The sequence below is a fragment of the Dermacentor variabilis genome, chromosome 6 (genome assembly GCF_050947875.1).
Source record: "Dermacentor variabilis isolate Ectoservices chromosome 6, ASM5094787v1, whole genome shotgun sequence".
Taxonomy (NCBI): domain Eukaryota; kingdom Metazoa; phylum Arthropoda; class Arachnida; order Ixodida; family Ixodidae; genus Dermacentor; species Dermacentor variabilis.
Genome location: NC_134573.1, coordinates 116,120,524 through 116,145,189, shown reverse-complemented (window position 1 = coordinate 116,145,189; position 24,666 = coordinate 116,120,524). Strand labels below are relative to the sequence as shown.

The 24,666-nt window shown below is 46.3% G+C and overlaps 1 protein-coding gene across 3 annotated transcripts in view; it reads right to left on the bottom strand.

Moving 5' to 3' along the window:
- The window catches only part of LOC142584338 (A disintegrin and metalloproteinase with thrombospondin motifs like), a 103,141-nt gene that overhangs the window by 29,604 nt on the left and 48,871 nt on the right, over positions 1-24,666 (bottom strand). For all 3 annotated transcript variants that reach the window (XM_075694490.1, XM_075694492.1, XM_075694491.1), the window contains 3 exons: positions 19,403-19,548; positions 14,748-14,797; positions 10,804-10,912 (listed from right to left, as the gene is read on the bottom strand). In XM_075694490.1, the coding sequence (XP_075550605.1) occupies positions 10,804-10,912; positions 14,748-14,797; positions 19,403-19,548 (305 nt within the window). The remainder of the gene's footprint in view (positions 1-10,803; positions 10,913-14,747; positions 14,798-19,402; positions 19,549-24,666) is intronic.

The window sequence follows — 24,666 nt, the reverse complement described above, 5'->3', positions numbered from 1 at the left end:
TCTATAGATTATTAGGTCATCAATTCTAAAATAATTCAAAAATTAATTTAAGGCCTTAAGTGCATTGGCTACAGGCCCACATGTTAAATTATTGTGGATAGTCCGAGTTCCTTGCTGTACAATTCTTGCTTACGCAAGTAGTCCGAGAGCTCAGACATTCTTTTTTGCATTAGATTGTACCTCACCTGTGAGGCACAATCTGGCGGTTAGGATGGAATGAGATGATTTCTAGAAAGTTAACTTGTGCAGATAATTAAGCACTCTTTTAAAGTTAAAAAGTGGATCATCTGATAAGAACATCGAGGGATGGGGTTATATGGTGTGAGTAGAGTTCCCTAAAATGAGCCACTCGCTCTCGGTGAAGTTCAGAACATTGAATGAGGGCATGTAGGAAGGTTAGGAACTCACCGCTGCATGTGCACGCCGGTGGGTCAGTTGCAGTCAAGAAGTATTTATGTGTGCCATAGATGCGTCCTATTCTGAGTCGTGCCAGGGTGACTTCGGTGAGTCTATCAAGCGTCAGCGGGAAGATTTGGTTAACAGCGGTTTAAGCAGGTGCGGCTTATTTTCAGCTTCCTTGTCCCATTCAGCTTTCCAATGATTACGGAGCGGCTTTCGTACCGCATGTTTCATGTCTACACCAGGTACCCAGCTTACATCAACTCTATTCCGATGAGCCGCTTGTCCAACATTTTTGTCACCCATTTCATTGCCTGCGATCCCAGAGTGGCCTGGCACCCAGCATACAACAAGAGCAAGGTTTAGTTTATGCGCTATATGAACGTGTTTAAGGGTCTTGTTTAATACCGGGTATCGGCTTGCTTTGCCACAGTACAGGGCTGTGACAACGCTTAAGGAATCTGTGCATATTATTCACTTTTGTATCTTGTGCTGTACTATGTACTCAACAGTTATTAGAATATCGTACGCTTCCGCTGTAAAGATACGGCTATGGTTATGCAAGACTTTATAGTTGGAGAAGTTTGGGCCATGGGCTGCACATGATACAGAAGTTGCAAACTTTGAAGCATCAGTAAAAAACGCCATAGATTTATACTTGTATTCAAGGGCCAAAAAATGTTGCTGGATGAGGGCACTTGGCCAACTACTTTTGTTAAACTCTTTAAAGGAAAATTCACAGGTGACTGGACATTGCTCCCAAGGTGGGATGAGTTCAGCGTAGTCACTTTCCTGCAGATCTGTCAAAACTATTGCGAGTTTTTGTGCAACAGATTTTGCTGCTAACGGGAACGGCGGGGCGTGAAAAGGCCGGTTTAAGTACAACTGATTTGTGGACTGATCATTTATGCGTGATTTGCATGGATGTTGGTTTAGCGAAATTGTTTCTATTGCATAATTGACTCCGAGATATGTACGCTGATAATCATGTGGGCACTGATCCGACTCTGCATAGAGACTTTGGACAGGGCTCGTACGAAAGGCACCAAGTGATAGGCGGATACCTAAGTGATAGACAGGATCGAGTAGCTTAAGCGTTGTACATACATCCTTCATCTATGCGTGACAACACAAGGCTTTTAAAAAAAGATAAGAGACAATACCTATCTCTTCCCCACGACTGGTGAGATAAAATCTTTAAAACGTTCATAGTTTTAAGACGTTAAAGCTTCAACTGTTTTATATGGGGCATGAAGGTTAGCTTAATATCGAAGATTACACCCCAAATTTTCTTTCTTTTCTATTTAGCAGTGTTCTTCCGTTCGTCGTAATGCAAGGACCAGGAAATAACCCTCTTCGTCGGGAAAACAGCACACAGGTAATCTTTTCTGCACTGAATCTGAACCCGTTTTCGTCTGCCCATTTGGCGAGCAGATTAACATTTAACTGTATCTGGCGTTCACATATGGACTGGTTGCAAGATTTAAAGGTGATCTGGATGTCGTCTACAAAGACAGAATAAGATACCATGGCTGGTATATCAGAGCGGAGAGAGTTTATTTTAATTATAGAAAGTGTGCAACTTAGCACTCCGCCCTGTGGTACACCGTTTTCTTGAACCAAAGTGCGCAATAGTACATTGCCAATTCTTACGCGGAACTTTCTTTCAGATACGTAATTTTGCAAGATGCTCAGCATATAACCACAAATCCCATAGGACGACAGGTCTTGCAGAATACCGTATCGCCAGGCAGTATCATATGCCTTCTCAAGATCAAAGAATACAGATAGATAGTGTTGGCTGTGTACAAATGCAACACATATATATGACCCAAGGAGAACAAGATTATCCGTTGTAGACCTCGATCTTCGGAAGCCAGATTGACGAGGACCCAATATACCATTATATCCCAAAATGTAATGAAGGCGATGGTTAACAATTTTTTTCAAATACCTTTAGTAAACAGCTAGTGAGTGCAATTAGTCTGTAACTGTTAACTAATGAAGGGTCTTTGCCGTGTTTCAGTATTGGCAGGGCTATTGCCTCCTTCCAACATGAAGGTATACATCCAGTTGCAAAAATCTTATTGTAAAGACCTAAGATAAAGCTTAGGGTCTCACCAGACAGATTGTTGATTATTTCATGTTATTGTGTCCGAACCTGGAGCCGAGTTACCACAAAAGCCTAGGGCAAGGTTTTCATGGAATGCTAGTGGTTTGTTGTATCCTTCTGACGACAACTTGTTTGGACGCAGGGGAATATTTTCAGCTATTCTTTTATGGTGTAAGAATTCAGAATAATTTTCTGAGCTTGGTACCCACTAAAAGTGCTCACCAAGAGTATTCGCTTGATCTTCTATTGTATCACCAAGGCCAGTGACGAGAGGAAAATGATTTTGACATTGTCCTTTTAGTTTGCGTATCCTAGTATACACTTTGCTAACATTTGTGTATGAGGTTATTGAGGATACGTAACGTGTCCAGCTTTCTGTTTTGGATATTCGGCGGATACGGCGGCCATTTCCTTTGCACCGCTTTAAATTTGTTAGATTTTCTGTTGTTGAGTAGCGTGAAAAGCTGCTCCATGTTTTATTCTGGTGTTTCTTTGCAATTTCAGTCTTTGTTCCACCACGGTTTTGGATGAACTTTATCTGTGCATGAATCAGGTATGCAGTTTTGATCAGAACAAAGGATATGTTCAGTGATGCAGCTGGTCATTTGCTCTACACCTAGGTGGTCCACATCTTCCGGGCACAGTTTACATAGGTTTCTAAATTTTGACTAGTCTGCATTATGAAGTCTCCATTTTTTAGGGTAAGTTGGTCCATCGTGCCACTTAGTTATTTCGAGGAGTGTTGGGAAGTGATCTCTCCCATATGGATTACTAATAACTCTCCATTCTAGGTATGGAAGAAGTAATGCTTACCCTATGGTTAAATCTATACATGAATAGGTGCTGTCTGTAGAAATGTAAAAAGTTGGCTCTGTCTTGTTAAATAGACAGGTTCCAGATGAAATAAGAAACTTTTCTATTGCCCGTCCTCTCGTATCACATCTTGAGTCACCCCAGGATGTGCTTTGAGCATTAAAATCTCCAATTACTATATAGAGTTCAGGAAGATGGTCAGTCAGCTTTTCAAATAATGCCGTGTCAAACCGTTCATCAGGCGATATATATATATATATATATATATATATATATATATATATATATATATATAAGTTTATTGAACACTATAGCCCGAACAGCCACTGCCTTAAATGAACTCTGGAGAGATACATGCGGAAATGCTACTGACTTTCGGGCTATATTTGCCACACTGCCTGAAGAAGAATTACCATTATTTCAACCTGTACGGAAAACCATGTGCTGTCTTAAGAAGTTCTTGTGTGTAGACTTTAAATGTGTTTTTGAACACAGAAGAGTCGTGACTCACATTCCTTTAGTAGATCTTTGACATCATCGAGATTGTGAACTAGGCCGCTGGCATTCCACTGAATGATTTGTGTAGCCACATTGAGGAATATTTTTGCTGAGCTGTGTTCAAGAGCACGTGGTAAGGGTAGATAAATATGTATACAAGGACGGTAACCGTTTAGGTTACCGTTCGCTTTCTCAGAATAGTTACAGGAATTTTATCCCTCCTAGCGCGCTCATGAGAGCGCTTATCTTTCGGCGTCGATGACGCCGGGGTTCTTGGATCGATCTCCATAACCTTCTCTGAGGCGCTGGAGCATCGAGAACTAGGCGCTGAAGCTCGCATCCCAGGCCGTGGAGTTCAGTTTTGTTTAACCAAAGCCTGCAGGCCCACCTGCAATGATGATAAAGCAGCGCTTGCTCCTACCACCAGGAGGGCAGGTGGAGTGATTACCGGACCAGTATTAATGACCGCGGTAGACTCCCGAGGCATTTTTGACGCTGCCCCCCGTCGCGCCACTTTGGAAATGCTGGTGGGACCTAAGTACGAAAGACGTTTGCTTGCTTCATGAAATGTTATATTTTCTTTGACCTTTAGTGCAAATATTTCTTTTTCTTTCTTCCATTTAGGGCAGGTCCTGGAGTAGGCTGGATGCCTTCCATCACAGTTCACACAATGTGGAGAGGAGTCATAAATGTCTGATGGATGATCATTCGAGCTGGATTTCGCGCAAGTCTGCCTTCCTCGGCATGTCTGAGATCCATGCCCATACTTCTGGCACTTAAAGCACTATCGAGGATTTGGGACGTAAGGCCTCACACGTACTTTCATGTAGCCTGCATCCAGTGTACTAAGGAGCACACTAGTTAGAAAGGTTAGTACAATGTGCTCTGTTCGAAGTTGTTCATTATTCCTGTGGATTAGGATTCTTTCTACCTTGCTGACATTTCGATCCTGAAAACCTTCAAGCAGCTCTTCGTCACCAAGGTCCAAGAAGTCGTCTTCCGAGATTACTCCACAGCTCGTCTTCATGGTTCGATGTGCCGACACAATGACAGCTACATCGCCAATGCATTTCAAGTCATTCATTTTCTCATACTGAGTTGTGTCCTTCAATTGAAGGAGCAGGCCCCCATTTGTCATCTTTGTGGCTTTGTAGCCAGGTCCTATCGTGTTTGCGAGGCATTTCGCCACCAAAAAAGGGGAGAATTTACGCACGCTCGTGTCGCCTTCAGTGTGGATTACATGGTACTTGGGGAAGTGTTCTTCGTTGTTTTTCAAAAAGAATTGGAAGGTTGCATCTGTGCACCATATTTTTAGAGGGCGATCAAGGGAAAGCGGTTTACAGGAAGCCATAATGTAGGGATCATGAGCTCGGAAGCAGCGCCAACCGCCCACCACCGAGCCCAACACGGGGACGGCGCAAATCTTACGAGTAAGACGAGCCCTCCCCAGTTGTACTGTGCTACTATAACCCAATCTGGGGTACTCAAGGTTGGCCACCCACACAAGGTTAACCCTCGCTGCCTGGAAAGTCGGAAGTAAAAGAAGAGAAGAGAAGACAGGAAAGATTGAAAGGGAGAGAGAAAGACGTGGATTGGAAAGGGGAACAGGAAAAAGCAACTACCGAGTTCCCCCGGGTGGGTCAGTCCGGGGGTGCCGTCTACGTGAAGCAGAGGCCAAAAAAGTGTGTTGCCTTCGCCGAGGAGCCGCAAGGCTCCAAACACCCGGCATCGGCTCAACCCTTCAGGATCCCCTTTTCCCCGGACATGGCGAAGCCACGCACGGTTAGACGAGAGAGGATCCAACCCTCGCGTGCTCGGGTACGTGGTGTCGCAACACACCAAATGCCTGCTTACACAGAGGCCCTTGCGTGGGTTAACTCCGATTTATAGGCCAGTTGACGAAGTTCGCGTGCGACGTACTTGGAAGCGTTTGTACGGAAGACACACCAGAGGCATATGGTCCGTTAGAGCATAAAATGGCTGGCCGGCCAAGAAGTGCGGGAAGTGCTGAATGGTGGGGTAGATAGCGAGCAGCTCGCGGCCCAAAACGCTGTAGCGAGTCTCGGCAGGTTGGAGCTTCCGAGAGAAGAAGCCCAGTAGACGCCACTCGGAGTCGATTTGCTGCTAGAGAACAGCGCCGATGACCCCACTAGAAGCATCCACCATGATGCGAGTAGGCATATTACTTGGTGGGTGGATGTGAAGCACTGAAGCGGTGATGGTTTGTTTAGCAATCCTGAAAGCAGCTTGAGCTTCGGGAGACCAGGAAATCGTGGATGGGAGCCCTTGGTCGTGCGAAGGTCAGCCGATAAGTGCAGAAGCTCAACGCAGTGCGGCATAAATCTTGAGGAGAAATTCAACAGGCACAGGAACTCACGCCGCTGGCGTAAGGTAGTGGTGCTGGACAGTCTAGCACGGCCTGAACGTGGAAGGGCAACAGATGAATTCCCAGTGTTAAGATGTGGTGACCGAGGAACTGGAGCACGGAAGACCCAAAGACGTATTTCTGGGGATTGACAACCAGGCCGAATTGTCGAAGGCGTCGAAGAGTACCCGGAGGTGACGCTCATGATCTTGTGGATTGGGACTGCGACAAGGATGTTTCGGTGTAGGCAAATAGAGCAGGGCTTCAAGTCTCCTGCAGCGGCCAAGACAAGGCGGAAGGATGGCGGCAAGCGCTCCAGGAAGAGTACTTTCAGCAGCGCACTGTTCGTGTCGACATTGCTTGAGCTCAGAAGCCATCGCGTGCTTGAGAGCAGCTGGGAAGGGCAGCGATCTCCTAGCTCCTCGGAGGTGAGTAGGTGTTGGAGGTGCGCATGCTCAGGTGCACTGTGCGGTACAATATATTGTGCTTCAGGTGCTGGTATGGGGCATCCACCAAGAAAGCAGCGATGACGTCTGCCACCTAGTGAGCAACCTGAGGAGAGATGCCGGCAAGTAAGTAGTGATACCGAGTAGTCTGTGAGGTGATGTGGTATAGATAGAATGAGACTTTGGCCTGGGTGAACCAAACCTGTGGGTCCTTGCACCAGAACGTGGGCAGGCGAAGCTGTAGAGTTGCGACATCCCGTAGGCGCTAGGTAGCGTAAGGCGGAAGGTTGCCTGAGGGTGGTGGGTTGCTGGGGTTGGTAATCTCGTAGTTCGGAGTCACCAATGTCGCGAACCGAGAGTTTGCAGTGGAACGCCGGGACCAGAGGACCAGTGTAGCAGGCTCTTAGAACGGACTACCGCGTGCCGGGCTTGCACCGCGAGCACGCGCCACCCGACTTTATTTTCCTCATCTTTTGACATCCACACTGAGGGCGCCGACCCTTAGCGTCCACGAGTAGCCACATTGGTGGGCGCTACAATTCCATCATTTCGTCAGGGTTGAACATGGTTGTAGAAAGGATTAATAACAAGAGCCGTAGGTATTCGATGCATTCACTTCTTATCGCACAGGCTAAAGAAAGTGGGAAGCAGTGTTAACGTTGTTTTTACGGCTGCCAATAAGCTAGGTAAGATTTCCGCCGCGGTGCAGAGAAAGAAAGCAGGCAAGAAACAAACGGCGGACAGAAATTTGTTTCGTAAAACACACGAACAGACTGACGGATTGCCGTACTAGTGTAGTATATAATGTTTCTCTCACTTACGGCCACTTCTACGTAGGGCAGACAGGCCGTTGTGTTAATCAGAGATTGTTGGAGCACAAAATGTCGTTAACCAGAGGATCGCCGTCTAATCTTCCTTTGCACTCTCGAGAGCGTAAACGCACGCCAAAATTAGACGTTTCAAGCTGGCACAAGAACGAAGAAATGCCTCTAATGGTTGAGTCTTGGCCTATCAATAGTAGTGGAAGCGCATGCGTGGCATCCTCTCTGTAGTGCAAAAAAACTAGAAAAATTAAAGAAAACAGAGAGGACCGAGAGGAAGCGAAGGACGAGCGTTTGCCAGAGCACCGATCATCTTTCCTTTCCTCTCGGTCCTCTCGATTTTCTTTCTTACACGCCGTGGTTGCTCAGCGGCTATGGTGTTGGGCTGCTGAGCACGAGGTCGCGGGATCGAATCCCGGCCCCGGCGGCCGCATTTCTATGGGGGCGAAATGCGAAAACACCCGCGTGCTTAGATTTAGGTGCACGTTGAAGAACCCCAGGTGGTCAAAATTTCCGGAGTCCTCCACTACGGCGTGCCTCATAATCAGAAAGTGGTTTTGGCACGTAAAACCCCAAATATTATTATTTTCTTTCTTTTTTTGGAGTTTTTTTGCGCTAAAAGGACAGTGCTAAGCATGCGGGAGCCAGCCTTCGTTTAACTTGCGTTAAAAAGAAGTGAAATGCCTAAACAGTTATCTATCGCGTAGGCCCGCACATGTGCCTGATTTACAGGCGGCGCGGCCATACCTGAGCATGCGCAGATATGTTTTGTGGCTACCTTCTTTTCCGCCACAGTGCGCTCTTCAGTTGATAGTCGGCGCTGGTGTTGTCTGGTTCTCTCCTCTTGTGTCTGTGCCTGCACGCCGTACCTTCCTTCACAATGAATTCCGAACTAGTTCCACTTTCTGTAATTCTAAGCATTTGATACTTTTCAGATCATATTTATTGACCGCTACGGCTAATTACAATGCCAGTATCTTGTCAGATCAAAAAGGCAACAGCATAGGGCATCTTGTCATTGTGTCTTTTCACAATTGTCGATTAAAATAGGAAAATCTGCGCGAACTTGGCAATTTCTTTCGCATTTTACTCCACCTTCCCCTAACTTCCAGAGTGACAGCGGAAAATATTTTGCGACCTCGGCGCCCAGTGATGTACGAAGTACGCGAGTGGTCATGGCATCGGCGCCGTTCTTATCCAGCGTCAATGGGGTCCTGCCTGTGCCATCGCTTACGCCAGCCGCCTCTCTTCTGAGCCCTAGCTCCATTACTTCATCACTAAGCGTGAATGTCTTGCGCTCGTATGGACGGTAGCGAAGTTTTTACTGTACCTTTTCGGTCGCAGTTTCTGTCGTGATTGACCACCACCCTCTTTATTGGTTCTCCTCTTTGAATGACCGAACAGGACGCCTCGCTCGTTGGGTATGACATTTGCAAGAATACATCTTCTGCATCGCGAATAAAGCGGGACGTCCGCTTCAAGACGCTGACTGCCTGTCCCGCCATTCTGTGGATAGACCATCCGGCGCAGATGCTGACTCAGACGTGTGCATTCTGTCCATCTTCGACTCGCTCCATATCCACGATCCTGTCCTGCGCACCCTGATGGGCCGCCTACCCTCCGGGCCCAGTAGCCCTTCTGCCCGGATGCTCAGCCTGCACGATGGGACTTCATGTGGTCGCAGCACCAACCCTGATGGTGCCGAATTCCTTCTCGACGTCCTAAGGCACCTCAGAGCGCTAGTCTCTGGCCGCTACGCGGAACTCCTACCGCTGGACACCTGGGTGTAACTTTTCACTTGTACACAAGAATCGGCGTGAGACGCCGCACCTTCTGGAGCGGCATCTATCGCTCTGTGCGCCGTTATGTCGATGTTTGCGATGTGTGTCAGTGCCGGAAGACGCCTGCATTGCCTCCCACTGTTTCCCTTAAACCCATTGACATCCTCATGGAGGAATCTTTTCGTACGGGGATCGACCTGCTTGGAGCTTTTTTTAATGTCCACCACAGGAAACAAATCTATTGCGTTGACTACATATTATATGTGACGAGATACGCCATCACGCGAGCAATACCAACCAGCTGCGCTATAGATGTCGCCGACTTTGAACTCAACGATGCAATCCTACCCCCCCCCCCCCCCCCCCCCGTGCCAGTTATTTACGGATCGCGGCCGTTATTTCCCACCAAAGGTCGTCAGTGAGCTGCTCTGCTGCTACGCTCCGAGCACAAAGTCACTACCTCGTATCATCCTGAGCCGAATTGCCTCACAGAGCGCCTCAACCTCACGCCAACTGAAATGCTTGCCACGTACGTTTCCGAAGATCACCTTCCACGCTCTTCCATACATAACTTTTGCTTATAATTCGTCCCGTAACGATACCACGCGATTGTCACCGCTGTATATTTTGTTTGTGCGCGACCCTACATTGCCCTTGGACACGTTACTTCCCTCCGAATTGCAGTCCCCAACCACTTATGTCCGTGATGATCTTGCTCTCACACCAAGTCCTTCGACAAATCGCTCGCAATCACCTTACTATCTCGCAAAGTTCCCAAAAGTGCTGTTACGATCGTCGGCAACGAGAAGCCCATTTTCCCCCTGGTGCTCCTGTGCGCCTCTAGACACATTCGCGTCATGTCGGATTGTCCGAAAAAGTCCTATCTCGTTACTCCGGATCGTGCAGGATCTGGCGCGAACTGTTTGACGTGACGTACAAGATTGCAGCGGCAGGTGAGTGTTCAATGCCTCGCGACCTCAGCAGTGATGTATTTCACGTTGCTAGACTCAAGCCCTATGTGCTCACCTTAAGTGATGCTCCATAACCTGCACCGGGAGGGAGCTACGCCGCCGGGAGGGTGATGTTGTGGGGAAGAGAACGAAGGTGTTCCGAGAAGGTGACGAGAAAGACCGTGGCTGCTGCTTAGACGCCATTGCATCTTCTATAAATGCACACCCGTTTACACCTGTGCGCTCGCGTTTTTCTTGCATGAATATTATTTCAGATGTAGCATTTCTGTATATTCTTAGCTTTGACTCTCACATTATTCTTCAAATCCCCTCCTCTGCCAAATACCAACAACAAAGTTGGCTTCTTGGTCACTCCCCCTTAATGAGTTGGTGCAATAACTATATTAGGAATAAGCATGTAAACAGGATGGTGGTCTCTACGGTGAAAACAAGTGCCGTCGCAGTAGATGACTTCAGATCCAAAGGAATCGGTGAAGGTGGCAGTTTTATAGACATTGCTCTACCGAAGTTCTAACGGCGAGGCGTACAGCGAGTCATATGAAACAAAAGGAACTGCGCAATCGCCCTGCACAGTGTGAATCTTCAAAGCTACTTACACGTGAGCCAGTTCGTGTGCGAAGACATAGACACCATAGTAGGTGAGGGGACGTTCTTCAGACATGCCCACCTTCCAAGCAGTGCACGCAGTGCCCGTATACGCGTAACCTATAAAAAGGGAAAGGTAAACGAACGAACTATGATTTATGTGTTCCTTTGTGATCCCTCCTTGTTTCACTGCTGTTTTGGCAATAAGATGAAGTACACAACTGAGTGATAATTACCTCTGTGGTCATCCCGGTGAGCTAAGAGCTCCCTCACTTGGCTGCTTTTTACACACGTCTGTGAAGTTAAGAGTTCATTCACAAGAAACTGCCTTCCTGACAATACTTTGGTATATATATATATATATATATATATATATATATATATATATATATATATATATATATATATATATATATATATATATATATATATACATATATATATATATATGCATTCATGAGCATTTCCGCATCCACTTTCTTCTTTTCCCAAAAAGATCACGTTCTCGTGACGCCTGCGGCAAGAAGGACGTTCCACGTCCGCCGCCAAGGTCTGTGAGTGGTGGCGCTGGCTAACACTCCCAAGGTTCTACTAGGACACATAAATAACCAAGAAAGTGGATGGGGAAACAGCGCCGCGGTCGCTCAATTGGTAGAGCATCGCACGCGAAATGCGAAGGTTGTGGGTTCGGTTCCCACCTGCGGGAAGTTGTTTTTTCATCCACTTTAACTTCCATTAATTTATCGTGTCATTATTTCATTTACGAAACAGCTTTTACGAAACAGCATTTACGAAACACTGACACCAAGGACAGCCTATGCTGTCCTTGGTGTCAGTGTTTCTTGGCTTCTGATGATATGACTAATATATATATATATACCCGCCGTGGTTGCTCAGTGGCTATGGTGTTAGGCTGCTGAGCACGAGGTCGCGTGATCGAATCCCGGCCACGGCGGCCGCATTTCGATGGGGGCGAAATGCGAAAACACCCGTGTACTTAGATTTAGGTGCACGTTAAAGAACCCGAGGTGGTCTAAATTTCCGGAGTCCTCCACTACGGCGTGCCTCATGATCAGAAAGTGGTTTTGGCACGTAAAACCCCATATATATATATATATATATATATATATATATATATATATATATATATATATATATATATATATATATATATATATATATATATATATATATATATATATATATATATATATATATATATATGCATGCATTCATGAGCATTTCAAGCCAACGCATGGGTAAGGTACGCATCGGGAAAATTAGCTGTGGCTGAAATTGAAATGTAGAAAATAAAGAAGGGGGGAAAAAGAAATGAAAGTGGACGAAAAGATAACTTGCCGCTGCTGGGAGCCGAACCCACAACCTCCTCATTACCCGTTCGTTGCACTGCGTACTGTGCCACGGCGACGACTAACAATTTGTCCATTAACTTGGGTATTTATATTTACTAGATCCAGTAGCTCTTAGAGGTTTAGCCAGCGCCACTCATGGCCATGGTGAGCGGATGTAGCACATCCTTCTTTGCACAATGTCTTCACGTAACACATGAACTTAGGTGAGCCGGCACGTAGAAACACATATATCGACCTTATCGCCACGTACTGGTGCTAGTTCGTCTCATGATGTTTGTGTGGTGCGCTCAGACGACGGGCGCACGAGAACAATCCTCACACATTTGCAGAAGCTACAGACAGCCATTTTTGTGGACATTTTCCACATATCCTGTAGTGACTACTGCACTGCCGCAAGTAAAACTTCATATATTCGGACGACCATTTAGCCTGCCCAGTCCCTTTTCGGACACCCAGTGTATGTGGCTGCAACCTATTTTTCTGCCGTCTTCGACTGCGCTTATTATTCCTTAGCACCCATTCCGTAACTCTGATAGCCGTTGGTTAATTTTCCTACGTGCCGCATAGTTTGCGTAACCCTGTTACCTCTCTAATCATACCCTATAATCTATTCCTGTCAGCTCTCTCGCGCCACTGTCATCCCATCTCTGAACGCTGGGAATTTTTTTACATTCGGAAAATGGAACGAATGAATTATTTCTTCAGCATTGTTTTTATCACCAAGGAGTACATTCTAAGTTAATCAGTTATTAATTAGATCAGTAATTTTGTAAATCAGACTAATTAATTTTATAGTCGAGAGAGACGACGGCTTGAGAAGGAGTCTCGATTTATCTAGAATTCCTGTTTGCAGCGCGGATTAAAAAAAAAAACTACGCAAAAGGAATTAAATAGACTGGACGAGCGCTATCCTTCTGCATAAGTGTTTTTCAAGTCCGGGCAGCAAACATGAATGCGAAATCAAACCAGCAACCAACTAGCGCGCCTCACCGCTTTAACCGCTTGGTTTGTGCTCGGCTGCCAGTGAAGAGTCGTAGTCACGTCGCCCATGGTACGACTATATATATATATATATATATATATATATTGATGGAAATAGGAACTCTAAGACCAACCGCGTTTTTTTTTTTTGCGCTTGCTCCGCAAACAGCGAATCCAGGATTCTGATCTTATTGTCGTTCATAAAGCGAATCCGTTCGCTTGCCCTTGCGCGATTGATCGAAATAGCGCTTTACTCATCAAAAGGCCATTCTTACCAATCGTGCCAGGCTAAGTGATCGGGTCGCCTTCCGAACTATTGTGACATTGCACCCCAGCTCCAGTATTTCAGTACCGTCGTGCGCGTCAGTATACTGTTTCTAATTCCTTTCATTAACTTGAGTTGTGAAGCCCAACTTACAAACAAATTTTCTGATGTTGTGTCTCAATTTAAAAATTCTGGTGTTTCCTTAAAAAGAGGCACCTTTTGATAACTTTATGTGGGAATAGTTAATGTCCTTCTCTATGACGTCCGCTATTTGCTGGGCTCTTACAAGGACCGCTATAATGTTCTATGGACGCGTTAACATAAACCAAAGCACTGTATTTTGGGGAGCTTCTGCGTAATATTGAAGCACAAATAAATACTTGGCAGGATATTTATGATGTATTCAACCTGGTTTTGAGGAGCTTTTGCGTAATATTGAGGCACAAATAAATATTAGGCAGGATATGTATTGTGTAAGTATTTCTGGGCTTTTCTATATAGCCATTTTCTTGCGCATAACTCACAGAAAACGCTATACATTTGTCATATGTAGGTGAAAGTTACAGAGCTGGACTGGACTGGAAAACGTTATGCTCTTACAAGAAAAAAAAAACAGGAACCTTGTCTATCAACTATAATATTCTTGGTCTTGTGACTGTAAAGGAAGGACTTGATTTTCGGAAGAAAGCTTTTCCTGTCATAGCGTTTGTTTTGTTGAATGCGAAGAGCGCCGAGCGCAACTGTTCGTAAAGTCGGTTTGGAAAGACGCACATGCTTTGTTGTTCCCTAAATACGCTTGGGAGGAAAAGAAGCAGGAGTAGGCGGGGAGTCAGGGTATGGGGAGGATTTAGCAAAATATCTGGTGTTTCTAGTGGCAAAGGTGGAGCTGGACTGGCAAAGTACTGACTTTCTCCCGCATGCCAACAAGGCCTCTTTTATTCAAACAATCAAAAAAGCGCAGAAGCTGCCTCCCCTACAGGGAAAGTAAAAAATGACACTGCGGACCTTCTGGTATTATCTTCAGGAACTTCGGAGACAGGAGACTAGGGAGCGCAATTCCCTGGTTACAGCAGGGACTTATCTGCAACCACCTTAACAATTTTATAAAGAGAGAGTAGTAGCTGTTTGATAAAAACTTAGTTCACTGCGTTCCAGGGAAAAGACTGTATCTACTTTCCCCCCTAAACGTAAGCTAATTGGCAACACAATGCTGTAACAACGTGATAAACCATGTTGGTGGGCCCCGAGAACCTACTAATCTGCGAAACCAACCATATCTTAGGAGAGGACACTCACAAAATCTCACAGCTGGACTAAACAATGTGTGATACCTTACCCCCAAACCAAGAAACAAGTTTGCTGCCTTGCCATTCAGACAAATTCCGGCTGAAAGATAGCAATAAAAACAAATAAATTGCGTTAGATATTTTATTTTGCTTAATCGAGTGACCTTAAGGTTAAGGCTGAATCAATATTGTAAACTCGCGAATCTTGAGATTTTCAGCGGGACATAGTTGGCCTTTTCAGCAATGTAAGATTATTTAACTCGTATGGGGTGCCTAAAGGTTACAGAAAGAAAATACGCTTTCTTCATTTTACGACTGCAGTGCACTTGTTCAAAATAACATGAAGAAAGTACGCAATAAAGTGCTGAAATTTTAAATGAAGCATGAGAAACGTGAGTCAAAATGCTGCCAACTGTCCATCCTCTCTCTCTCTCTCCTATCATTTGTTTCTTTTACGTCCGCTCAGCCACCATAGTGCGTTTACCTTATTGGTCTGCTGTTCCCAATCCAGATACTCGACACCACAATAGCTCGTGTGAAATTATCTGGAATGGTAAAATAGCAGTACGAGCCATAGCTCCCTTATTCACTAGAGCTTGGAATATCAAACCAGGCACGTCACCCGCATCTTTTTCTGTGCGCCATCATTGATAAGGTCATTAAAAAAGCGTGAGGTCGAATTGTACTGATAGATTACGTTCACAAATAAATTTCAGCGTTTCTTATGCAACAATAGGTTATTTAATCACCGAAAAAATCACAGTAGAATAGTGAGTGAGTGAGTACTATTTTGTTAGTCGTATACAGGGTGATCATTCTTTTCTTATATTAAAATGAAAATGAAAGAAAGAGACGTAGTCACCTTATAATGGTGACGGCTACTCCTTTTCTCATAGCAGAAACGACATTATAAAAAATATGTAGGAAAATGAAAAAAAAGAATAAATCACTTCATACGGTGCGAAAGCCACAGCACAGTCCTATACGCCTATGACCATAACAGTGTAAAAGTCAAATGCAAGTTAGACCACAATGAGTTCGTAAACAAAGTCACAAATACACACTAACGGCCGTGATGTAGACTTCGATGAGCATTAAACAGGTGAGGAATTAGTGCTAAAATAATTCATGCAAAACAAAAGATGTATAACACGTAATATACAAGCACTAATAATTACAAATAATAGAAGAATGTTTTTGTGACATCGTGTGATTATTCAATGCAATACCTAGTATTTGTTGAGGGTGCCTGTGTCTTCATAAAAATGTTGAATTGCGTTCAATGCTTTTCGCTGTGCTATTTTCGATGGCCATGGGCCCAGCAATTTTACGAGTGAGAAAGGCCGGTGAGGATAGATGGAGTGTAGCTCTTGTTCTAGCTGCTGTCTTTGCATCTCGTACATGGGGCATTAGAGGAGTTGATGGCGAACATCCTCATCGTCTTGGCCACAGGAGCAAGGCGGGGAAGGAGCCCGTTTGATGTGATGCAGGAAATGTTTGGTGTATGCTGTCCCAAGGCGTAGTCGGTGAATTAGTGTCTCGGTACTTTTAGAAAGTTGTACATCCAGCTGGTATTCGGGTTGAGGGTCTACTTCGTAAAGTATTGATTCCTTAGCGTTTTCATTAAACCATGTTGACACACACAAGCCTTTCTTTAGTACTGTCAATATCCATTTTGTGTCCATTGGTGATAAAGGGATGAGTTCAATTTCTGCATCTTTATGGGCTGATTTTGCCAATGAGCCCGCTAGTTCGTTGCCTGCTATACCAGCATGGCCCGGGATCCACTGTAATGTCACTTCATGTTTCCTTTCATTAGCCTGAGTTAAACTGTTCAGTATTGCGTATGTAATTCTTGCGTGTGGTTGGCTGTCATCAATATCTTCAAGACATGCTGAAGCCGATAAGGAGTCCGTGCAAATTACCCACTTTATTGGTGTCTCAGATCTTTTGATAAAATGAGTGGCTTGGAGAATTGCCACTAATTCTGCTGTTGTTGGTGACGACGTGTGTCCTAGTCGACAGGCGTACTCTACCTCTAAGGATGGTATAACATGAGCTGCAGTCGCACTTTCTTTGACTACAGAACCATCCGTGTTGACGTGAATAGATTCCTGGTACTTGTCAAATAGGTGATGTAACGCTAATTGTTTTGCTGTTAATGTGGAAACGTCGCTTTTATTTTTAGGTTCTTCAATTGACGTTTCTATTTTCGGTGCTTGCAGAAGCCATGGTGGGTAGCAGAGGTCGGAGTGCCAAAAAAGTAATCGTGGGAGTAGTGATTTATGCTCTTGAAACAAGGCGTGTATCTGTGCACCCGGACGGTTCTCTATCAGAAAGAGAAGGGGGTGTGCAGAATGCCGAGTAGAAATTCTGAAGAAATGTCGGCATGTTTCCGGGCTCTGAATCACCGTGAAATGCGGTTCCCGCTCTTCTGCAATAGTGAGCTGACTGGATGTAGCTTGCGGGACTCCTAGGCACACTCGTAAACTCCGAGTCTGTAATAGCTGAAGCCGATGGAGGGACGTCGCAGATAATTTGTGCAATATATGGGCGGAGTAAGCAATTCTCTGACGCACAAGTGCTGAGTGGACGTGAAGCAGGGAAGCAGTTGTCCCACCCCACTTCGTGCCTGAGATTCTGCGGAGAAAATTTATGACACTACTAATTTTGTCCTCCAGGGCGGTCAAATGACGAGTCCATCGAAGCTGGTGGTCTAAAATCACGCCGAGAAAACGGTGTTTCCGAACCAGCTCGATCACATGGCCATCTGTCGAAAGACCAAAATTTATAACCTTTTTTCTTGTGAAGGGCAGAACCGCTGATTTGGCATATCTTCATTCCCCGTTACGCAATTTTTAAAAATCGCGTGTGGCAGGTAGCATAATTCTTGTGATATTCAACCAATCGCCACCAAATTTTATTTGCTAGCGTATACTAATAGCCAGCCAGCTGTTTGGAAGTGTCACTTATGCTTGGCACAGACTGTCTTGGACCATGCAACGCATAATGTTCGCGTGTGCTCGAAGGCACGCCTTAAGCCCTTTAATGAGTGGGCCCGAGTCCGGCACGGGCCCGTGGCTTCAAGCCCAGACCCAGCCCGGGTCCACCAAACAACGATTTGGATGACCCTGCCCGGTCCGCGAGCTGGGCCGGGCACGGGCTTTCTGGTCGGCTGGAGCCCGTGCAGTGTTCTAGTATAGGTACGCTTGCTGTCAAGCCTTGGCTGGCCTAAAAAGGGCATGTTCGTGCTATGGGGAACGCACTGCATAATATGTACTGAAGAAACGTTAGAGCATGTATTCGTCGATTGCTGGAAGATTGCTGGAAGGCCGTGTTTGTATGGGACGTTCGGCAACGTACCACTAAAGAAGAACTACGCTTGGATCCCCCAGCTTTTAGGTAATTTCCCTGTAGAAAGCGAGGACGGGACACCGTTTGACCTAATAATGTTGATTGTACGCCACAGCGTATGGAGGCGCAGGATGGCCTTTCGATACGCCGATGTGGATGCCCGTTCGGCGCCGCGTCAAAGCTTCAAAGAGAGTGTGATATGTTTTGTTGAAGAAAAATAACCTGTTCCAGGTGTTCAAGACTGGTTAGCTCGTTTAGAGATCCTCTTACGTATGAAGCACATTTAGAATGTACGCGGTGAGCCCAGACTGGCTGATGTTCTTTAAGGCGGACAATAAAAGTGCTGTAAGCATTGTTCGAATTTTTCTTTGTGACATGGCAGAAACAGGAAATAAGAAATAATGGCTCTCCCGTAGTCGACAGTAGATGTAAGCACAAAATGGCTACTGGCAAAGCAGTTTGATTGGAGATGATACTAGCCACAATGCTAAAATGGGTGTAGTGCGTGTTCGCAACGCCACACCCCACCACACCGCACCGCGCCATACTGTGGACTAGTCCATCGGGACGCAACAGTTCCCTGTCGCAGACAGAACCTCGCTGCAAGTCTCGTCTCGGTCAAACAGCCATGCGCGTTGCTCCGGACGCTACTGGCGCTGTTGGCGCGCCGGACGCGCCGCGGACCTCACGGACCGCTGGCGTTGAAAAGAGCGCAGGCAACTCTGTCTCGGCGGCAAAATATGACAATCAAGTGTACAGTGACCTGTATCTGCTTTTGGGAACGTCGCCTACTGGTAATGACAAATAAAACTTCAGTGCACTACAACTTACAGCTTGAGCCGTGCCACATAATCCATCTTTCGACGCGAGAACGACGGCCCCGCATGCGCTTACAAAGGTGGCCCCCACACCCAATATCTGCACGCTGAGCAGTCATGCTTTCCAAACAAGCTGATTTTACAATTCAGACTACTGTCAGTTTTGTCACTTGCGCTCTAAGATTTCCTTGTCCTTCCCTACAGCTTCTTAACTTACACATTTTCAAGTGACAACTTAGAGGGCGAAAGGGTTTACGAATGTGAAGTGTAAACGTAGTCGAGCAATATCCTTGCGTTTTCTTTCGTTCATTTGGAAATCAGTCTATTCGTATTGCGTGTTGCGCCTTCTGTAGTTAATTTGAAGCCAACAGAACTTAAATAGAGCATTCGCGAAGCTAGTTTTTATTCTGAGAAAATGTACAGTGTGATTCACAGCCGTTTATATTTGTATCCAATAAGAAATTATCCTTTTACATATCAAATAAATGGCTGCCTAAAGATACTGCGAAAAGGAACATAGAAAGCAGACTCACTAGGTAAGCAGAAAAACAATGTCAGCAGAGGAAAAGTAAGCTTGTTTTCTAACATATACTGTGAAGTTCCCCAGCGTCGGCTCATAAAGGATATTTCGAGTCCTTTCGTATCCACGGACTGGAACCATGTACGGCTCATCATGTTCCTGAAGAAAATTAAACATCCATATTATAATTGAGTTGTTTCACCAAGACTATTAAGTAAAACGAAGATATAGAACATCGGCAACGTTCTGTATGCGTAAAGAAGACAAAATAGTGACCATACATACGAAAGAACTGAAATAGTAAATTCAGGCTCTTGCTTCCCGAACCTCTGCATTGGTCTAATCTTAGAAAATGTCGAGGCAAGTCCACTATATAAAGTTCAGAAGCTTATATCGACAAATAACATACAATGAAATAGCGTGCGACAATATCGGCTTGGTGGCAGGCAATGAAAGCAACTCCCGCGGACCTACAGTCCGGGGTTACAGCATGCGAGGCTTCCTCGCCTCGTCTACGGCAGGAAAGAACGCCTCGCTTGTTGCGATGACTTCTTACGGAACAATTCGAAGGGTGATCCTGCAACTTGCGAGAGTGACATCATTTCTTCGCTTCTTCTTTGGTCCATGCTGACTTCACGCTCTATACCTATTGTCAGGCATCAGCCTCGCCATTGTCCGTGTATATCGTTGCCTCACTACTGCATCCCTGTGGTGCAATACCGTAAGTGAGACGGGTTCCGTGAGGTACGCGCCTTTGAGCTGTACATAGCGCCGACTGAAAAGCAAACAGACGACGTGCGCAGGTTCCAAAATTGGCAGTAGTAGACTCCTCCGTCAATGGTTTTGAATTTATTTAAGGAAATAACATTTTTCAAAGCTTTGTTCTTTTTTATTAGCTGACGAGTACCATATCTATTTTACTACGGCGCATTTACCATGACGCGAAATTTTCGCACCCTTGATTTATGGCGCTGTTTTACATTTAAACGAAAAATATTTACTTAAATGTTTTGAGCACATTGTGTCGCTCCGAGGCAGCGCGGAAGCGCGGCACACGAAGCAGTCTTGGCGTGTTTGACAGCGCGGCGCGGAGCGTGACTAGCTCGACAGCGTTTAGAGCAAAAAGCGAAAAAAAGATGGCCTAGGTATATTCAGCGACTATCATCATCTCTCAGTCCTGGATAGCCTCGAGTCTCGTCTAGTCAACATCGCGAAGGAATAGTTGCAGAATTTGAAAAGAAACTTAGCTGTAATGCCAGAGGCTTTTCAACAGGACTCGTCAACAAAATCGGACTCGCAGTCAAAATCACTGTTCGAATCGGAATCAGCGACGCCCACAAGTGCCTGATGTAATTGCAGACATCACTGTTTGCGACACCAGCGACTACTGAGACGTGTCATGATCCGAGAGGTTCGATTGCTCTGAGCCAGACTCAGACTAGACTCAAGTAGGTGATTTGTAAATTAAAATTTTCTTTGTGCTTGACGCACCGCAATGCTGCTAATGATTCTGTCAACGAAGCTACCCGGGCAGACCATGAAAGAGCTCGAATGGTTCCAATCTCTCTACCTACAACTGGAGGTCTGAGATGCCATGGCAGCTCGGTGGCTATAGCGTTGCGCGGCTCAGCTCGAGGTCGTGGACGCGATTCCGGCACTGACAGCCGCCATTCAATGGAGGCAAAATCAAAAAACAAACGAAAAAAAAGAAGTCTCGTGTACTTACATCTACGAGCACGTTAGAGGACCCCAGCAGCTCAAAATTAATTCAATGATTCCTGCCACAGCGTGACTGAAATTCAGATCGGGTTTATCGCACGTAAAAGCACAGAACTTCATTTTTTAAGACAGAACTTCACTTCCAGGCTTGAACTATGGTACACACTCTTTGTATTCTCCTAATCTCACAGAACTGCCTTCTATATACTCGCGATCATTTCTTAACTGCAAGTGCCATCGAAAGTTCCCCGCTGTCTTCCTTATTCCTCATTAAGACGGGTGGCGCGCCTATCTATGGCGTTTGCGAAAAAAAAGAGAAATTTCTGCTTTCTCCCCGGTGCGAGATCGAGAGCGAACACACTTGGGTGCCATTACGCCGGCTGGCGCCGAGACCATTTTTTTTTAGGAAACAAAGGTATTCGGACCCCGCCATGTGTGACGCCGGCGCAGAAAGCGAAGGAGACCGTTGTTGCGACACTTGGGGTCTACAGGTCACTGCGATTGTCTATTATAGTCTTTGTGAGTATCTACACGTGCCCGTTTGAATTTGCACTCTCTCTCTCTTTCTCTCGCCTTCTTTCTCACTATTTTCGTGCCTATATTATGTTACGGTGCAACCAAGGGCGGCACCAGTCAGAAGACAATTTGACGTGTGTAGGTGGAATCGGTCTCGACAGCCATCTCCTCACATATTGACAGCATCGTTGTCTCTCTTGTAATTATTATAAACTGATCGTTACATGTGGCTTCTGCAACGAAACAAATTGGTGAGAGGCGCTGGGTACCCACGAGAGACAACAACGGAACTCCACCTTAGATTGGACAACATGATGGACGAAGCAGCACCCGATATGGCACGGCCCACATCAAGGCCTACAACCCCGACGGTTGTGCTGGCTTAGCTGCGGGATCTAGGAATGTTCTGTGGCACCGGCCACCTCGACCTGGAAGACTGGATCGCCACGTATGAGGGTGTAAGTGCCCACAACAAATAGGATCCGACGACTATGTTGGCTAAGTTGGTCTTCGACCTGCAATGCACGGCGAAGGTGGGGTATGACAACCACGAGGAAGAGCTTAGCGACTGGGACACGTGCAAGCAGAAGCTGAGGGACTTTTCTCTCGTAGGGCGGAAGAGCACCGCTAAGAAAGAACTAGCGACCCGCGCCCAAACGTCCTCAGAATCGTACGTCTCTTACACACAAGACGTGCTGGCTCTGTGCCGTAAGGCCTGCAGGCCGATAGCGATATGGCTGAGTCAGACAAGGTTTGGCATGTACTGAAGGGCATCGCTGGCGATGCTTTCAACCTACTCACGTGCAAAAATTGCTAAACGGTACAAGAAATAAAAAAAAGTGTCAACGCATAAGCAGGCCAAGAGCCACCGCATTGCAAGACCGTTCGCACGTCTGCTCAACAGAACTGCGTCATCCTCTTGTGACGACAGGCTGGGAGTGCAACGGCCATCATCATTAGATGACCTGACGCGGATGGCGCGACGAGAATTTGAAACCATTGCTACTGCAGCTCTTTTTTCCTGCCCCAGCGAGCCGAACAACTTGCTTACAGCACCATTTGTGCTGGCAATAGTCCGCGATGAACTTGATATCTTGGAGTTCATTACCTATGTGCCGTTGCCATTTCAAAGCTTTCTCATGCTCCAGGTCCATCGACTGGTCAGCGGTATCCTGCATGCTGCTGAAATCCAGCCGCGTGGCGAACCGTGGCGTATCGGTCACGCTGCTCGCTATTGTAACTACCGTACTGTCCTCTCCCCTCTGCGACTGCCATTCGCCAGTTATTGTAGTCCCGAACAGAGCGAGCCTCGTTACCAGCCTCCATTGGCACCGCAACAGCCAAGCAATGACGCTCGTGCTCCTTGGAACAGTCCCTCGTCGTCATTCTGACGTCACTAGTTCTGTTCGCCACCAGCCCGTCGACAATCGTCCCTATCGCCGCAGGGTCGTAGTCCACCGTCCCCGACGCAGCCCCTACGCCCGTCTCCGGGAAACTGAGCGGTGCAGCTCCCGGAAGTGACGCTGTATTGGTGGCTCGACCGCAAGACCCTCTGATCACTTTGCCGACCAAACCGAACTTGTGGACGTTTTAGTCGGAGGCGTCAGTGTCCCAGAACCCATCGACGCTGGCCCCCACGTATCCGTGATGAGTGACCCATTGCGCCGACGACTGGAAAAAGTTTTCACATCTGCTTGATCGCGCACCCTCCACGTCACCTACGGAGCAACGCCTACCATGCTTTGTATGTGCACCGCTCGCATTGGTATCGCGGGGCGCTAAAGACTGTTTCGTTTGCCGTTTCGGAACAATGCCCTTAAGATGTTATGCTCGGCTTAGACTTCTTATCGTCCCATTTAGCCCTCTTTGATTGTACGTCTACTGTCATTCAGTTTGAACTGCCCACGGCTGCTATAGTCCATCAGTCACACAACCATGGTTACGCTCTCCCGAAAACATCCGCCTGTCACCTCAAACCACTACGTACGTCAATCTACTGTAGTTCCCATCTGTTCCCAACAAGGTCCATGTGCTATGTCCCACAGCTGGCACACTCTTGAAAGAAATTTGGCCGTTCCCCATACCATGATCACTGTTACGGGCAATAAGACTTCGATCCCTCTCTTTAATTTTAACTGCTCGACTCAAATTATTCCCAGAGGCACGTCTATGGACGACATCTCGCCTGTGAACGATTGCGACATATCGACTCTTGATGCCGAAATTTCGTCACCATCTACAGGAACCTCCCATTCGCCGACTCTCACAGACAAACTTAGCAAGATGATCGCACCTGATCTTCCGGCACAAACTGCTGACCTATGCCGTCTCTGGGAAACTCTGGAAATTCAACCTCTGGAAATTCAAGATTATGCTGTTCGGCCTTTGTAATGCCCCGGCAACCTTCGAAAAAATGGTGGACTCCTCACTTTGCGGCTATAAATGGTCCACATGTCTGTGTTATCTAGACAATGTCATAGGATTTTCAGCAACTTTCGCGAGTCATCTAACGCGTCTATTGGCTATTCTTGCTGTTTTCCGATGCGTCGGCCGGCAAGTGAACTCATCCGAGTGCTATTTTGGACGTTGTCAAATTACCGTTCCTGGCCATCTCTTCAGTGTCGCTGGAGTTCAACCCGACCCTGACAAGGTTCGCGCTGTCCAGAACTTTCCTGTTCCGTCTTCCGCCGCACACGTAAGAGTCTTTGTTCGGCTATGCTTATATTTCCATCGTTTTATCAAGAATTTTGCCGGAACCGCTCGCTCACTCACCGACCTACCTAAGAAGGGTGTTGCTTTCACATCGGGCCTTGTTCAAACCAAAGCCTTCTCCGCCCTCGTACACTTGCTCACGGCTCCCCCATTGCTGGCTCATTATGATCCATCTGCCACCACTGAACTTCACACGGATAGCAGTGGCCATGGAATAGGGGCTGTACTATTCGAGGGCAGCGTGATGCAGAGCGCATAATTGCATAAGCCAGCCGCCTCCTTTCAACCACCGAGAGATTTCTTTAATTACCGAACGGAAGTGCCTGGCGT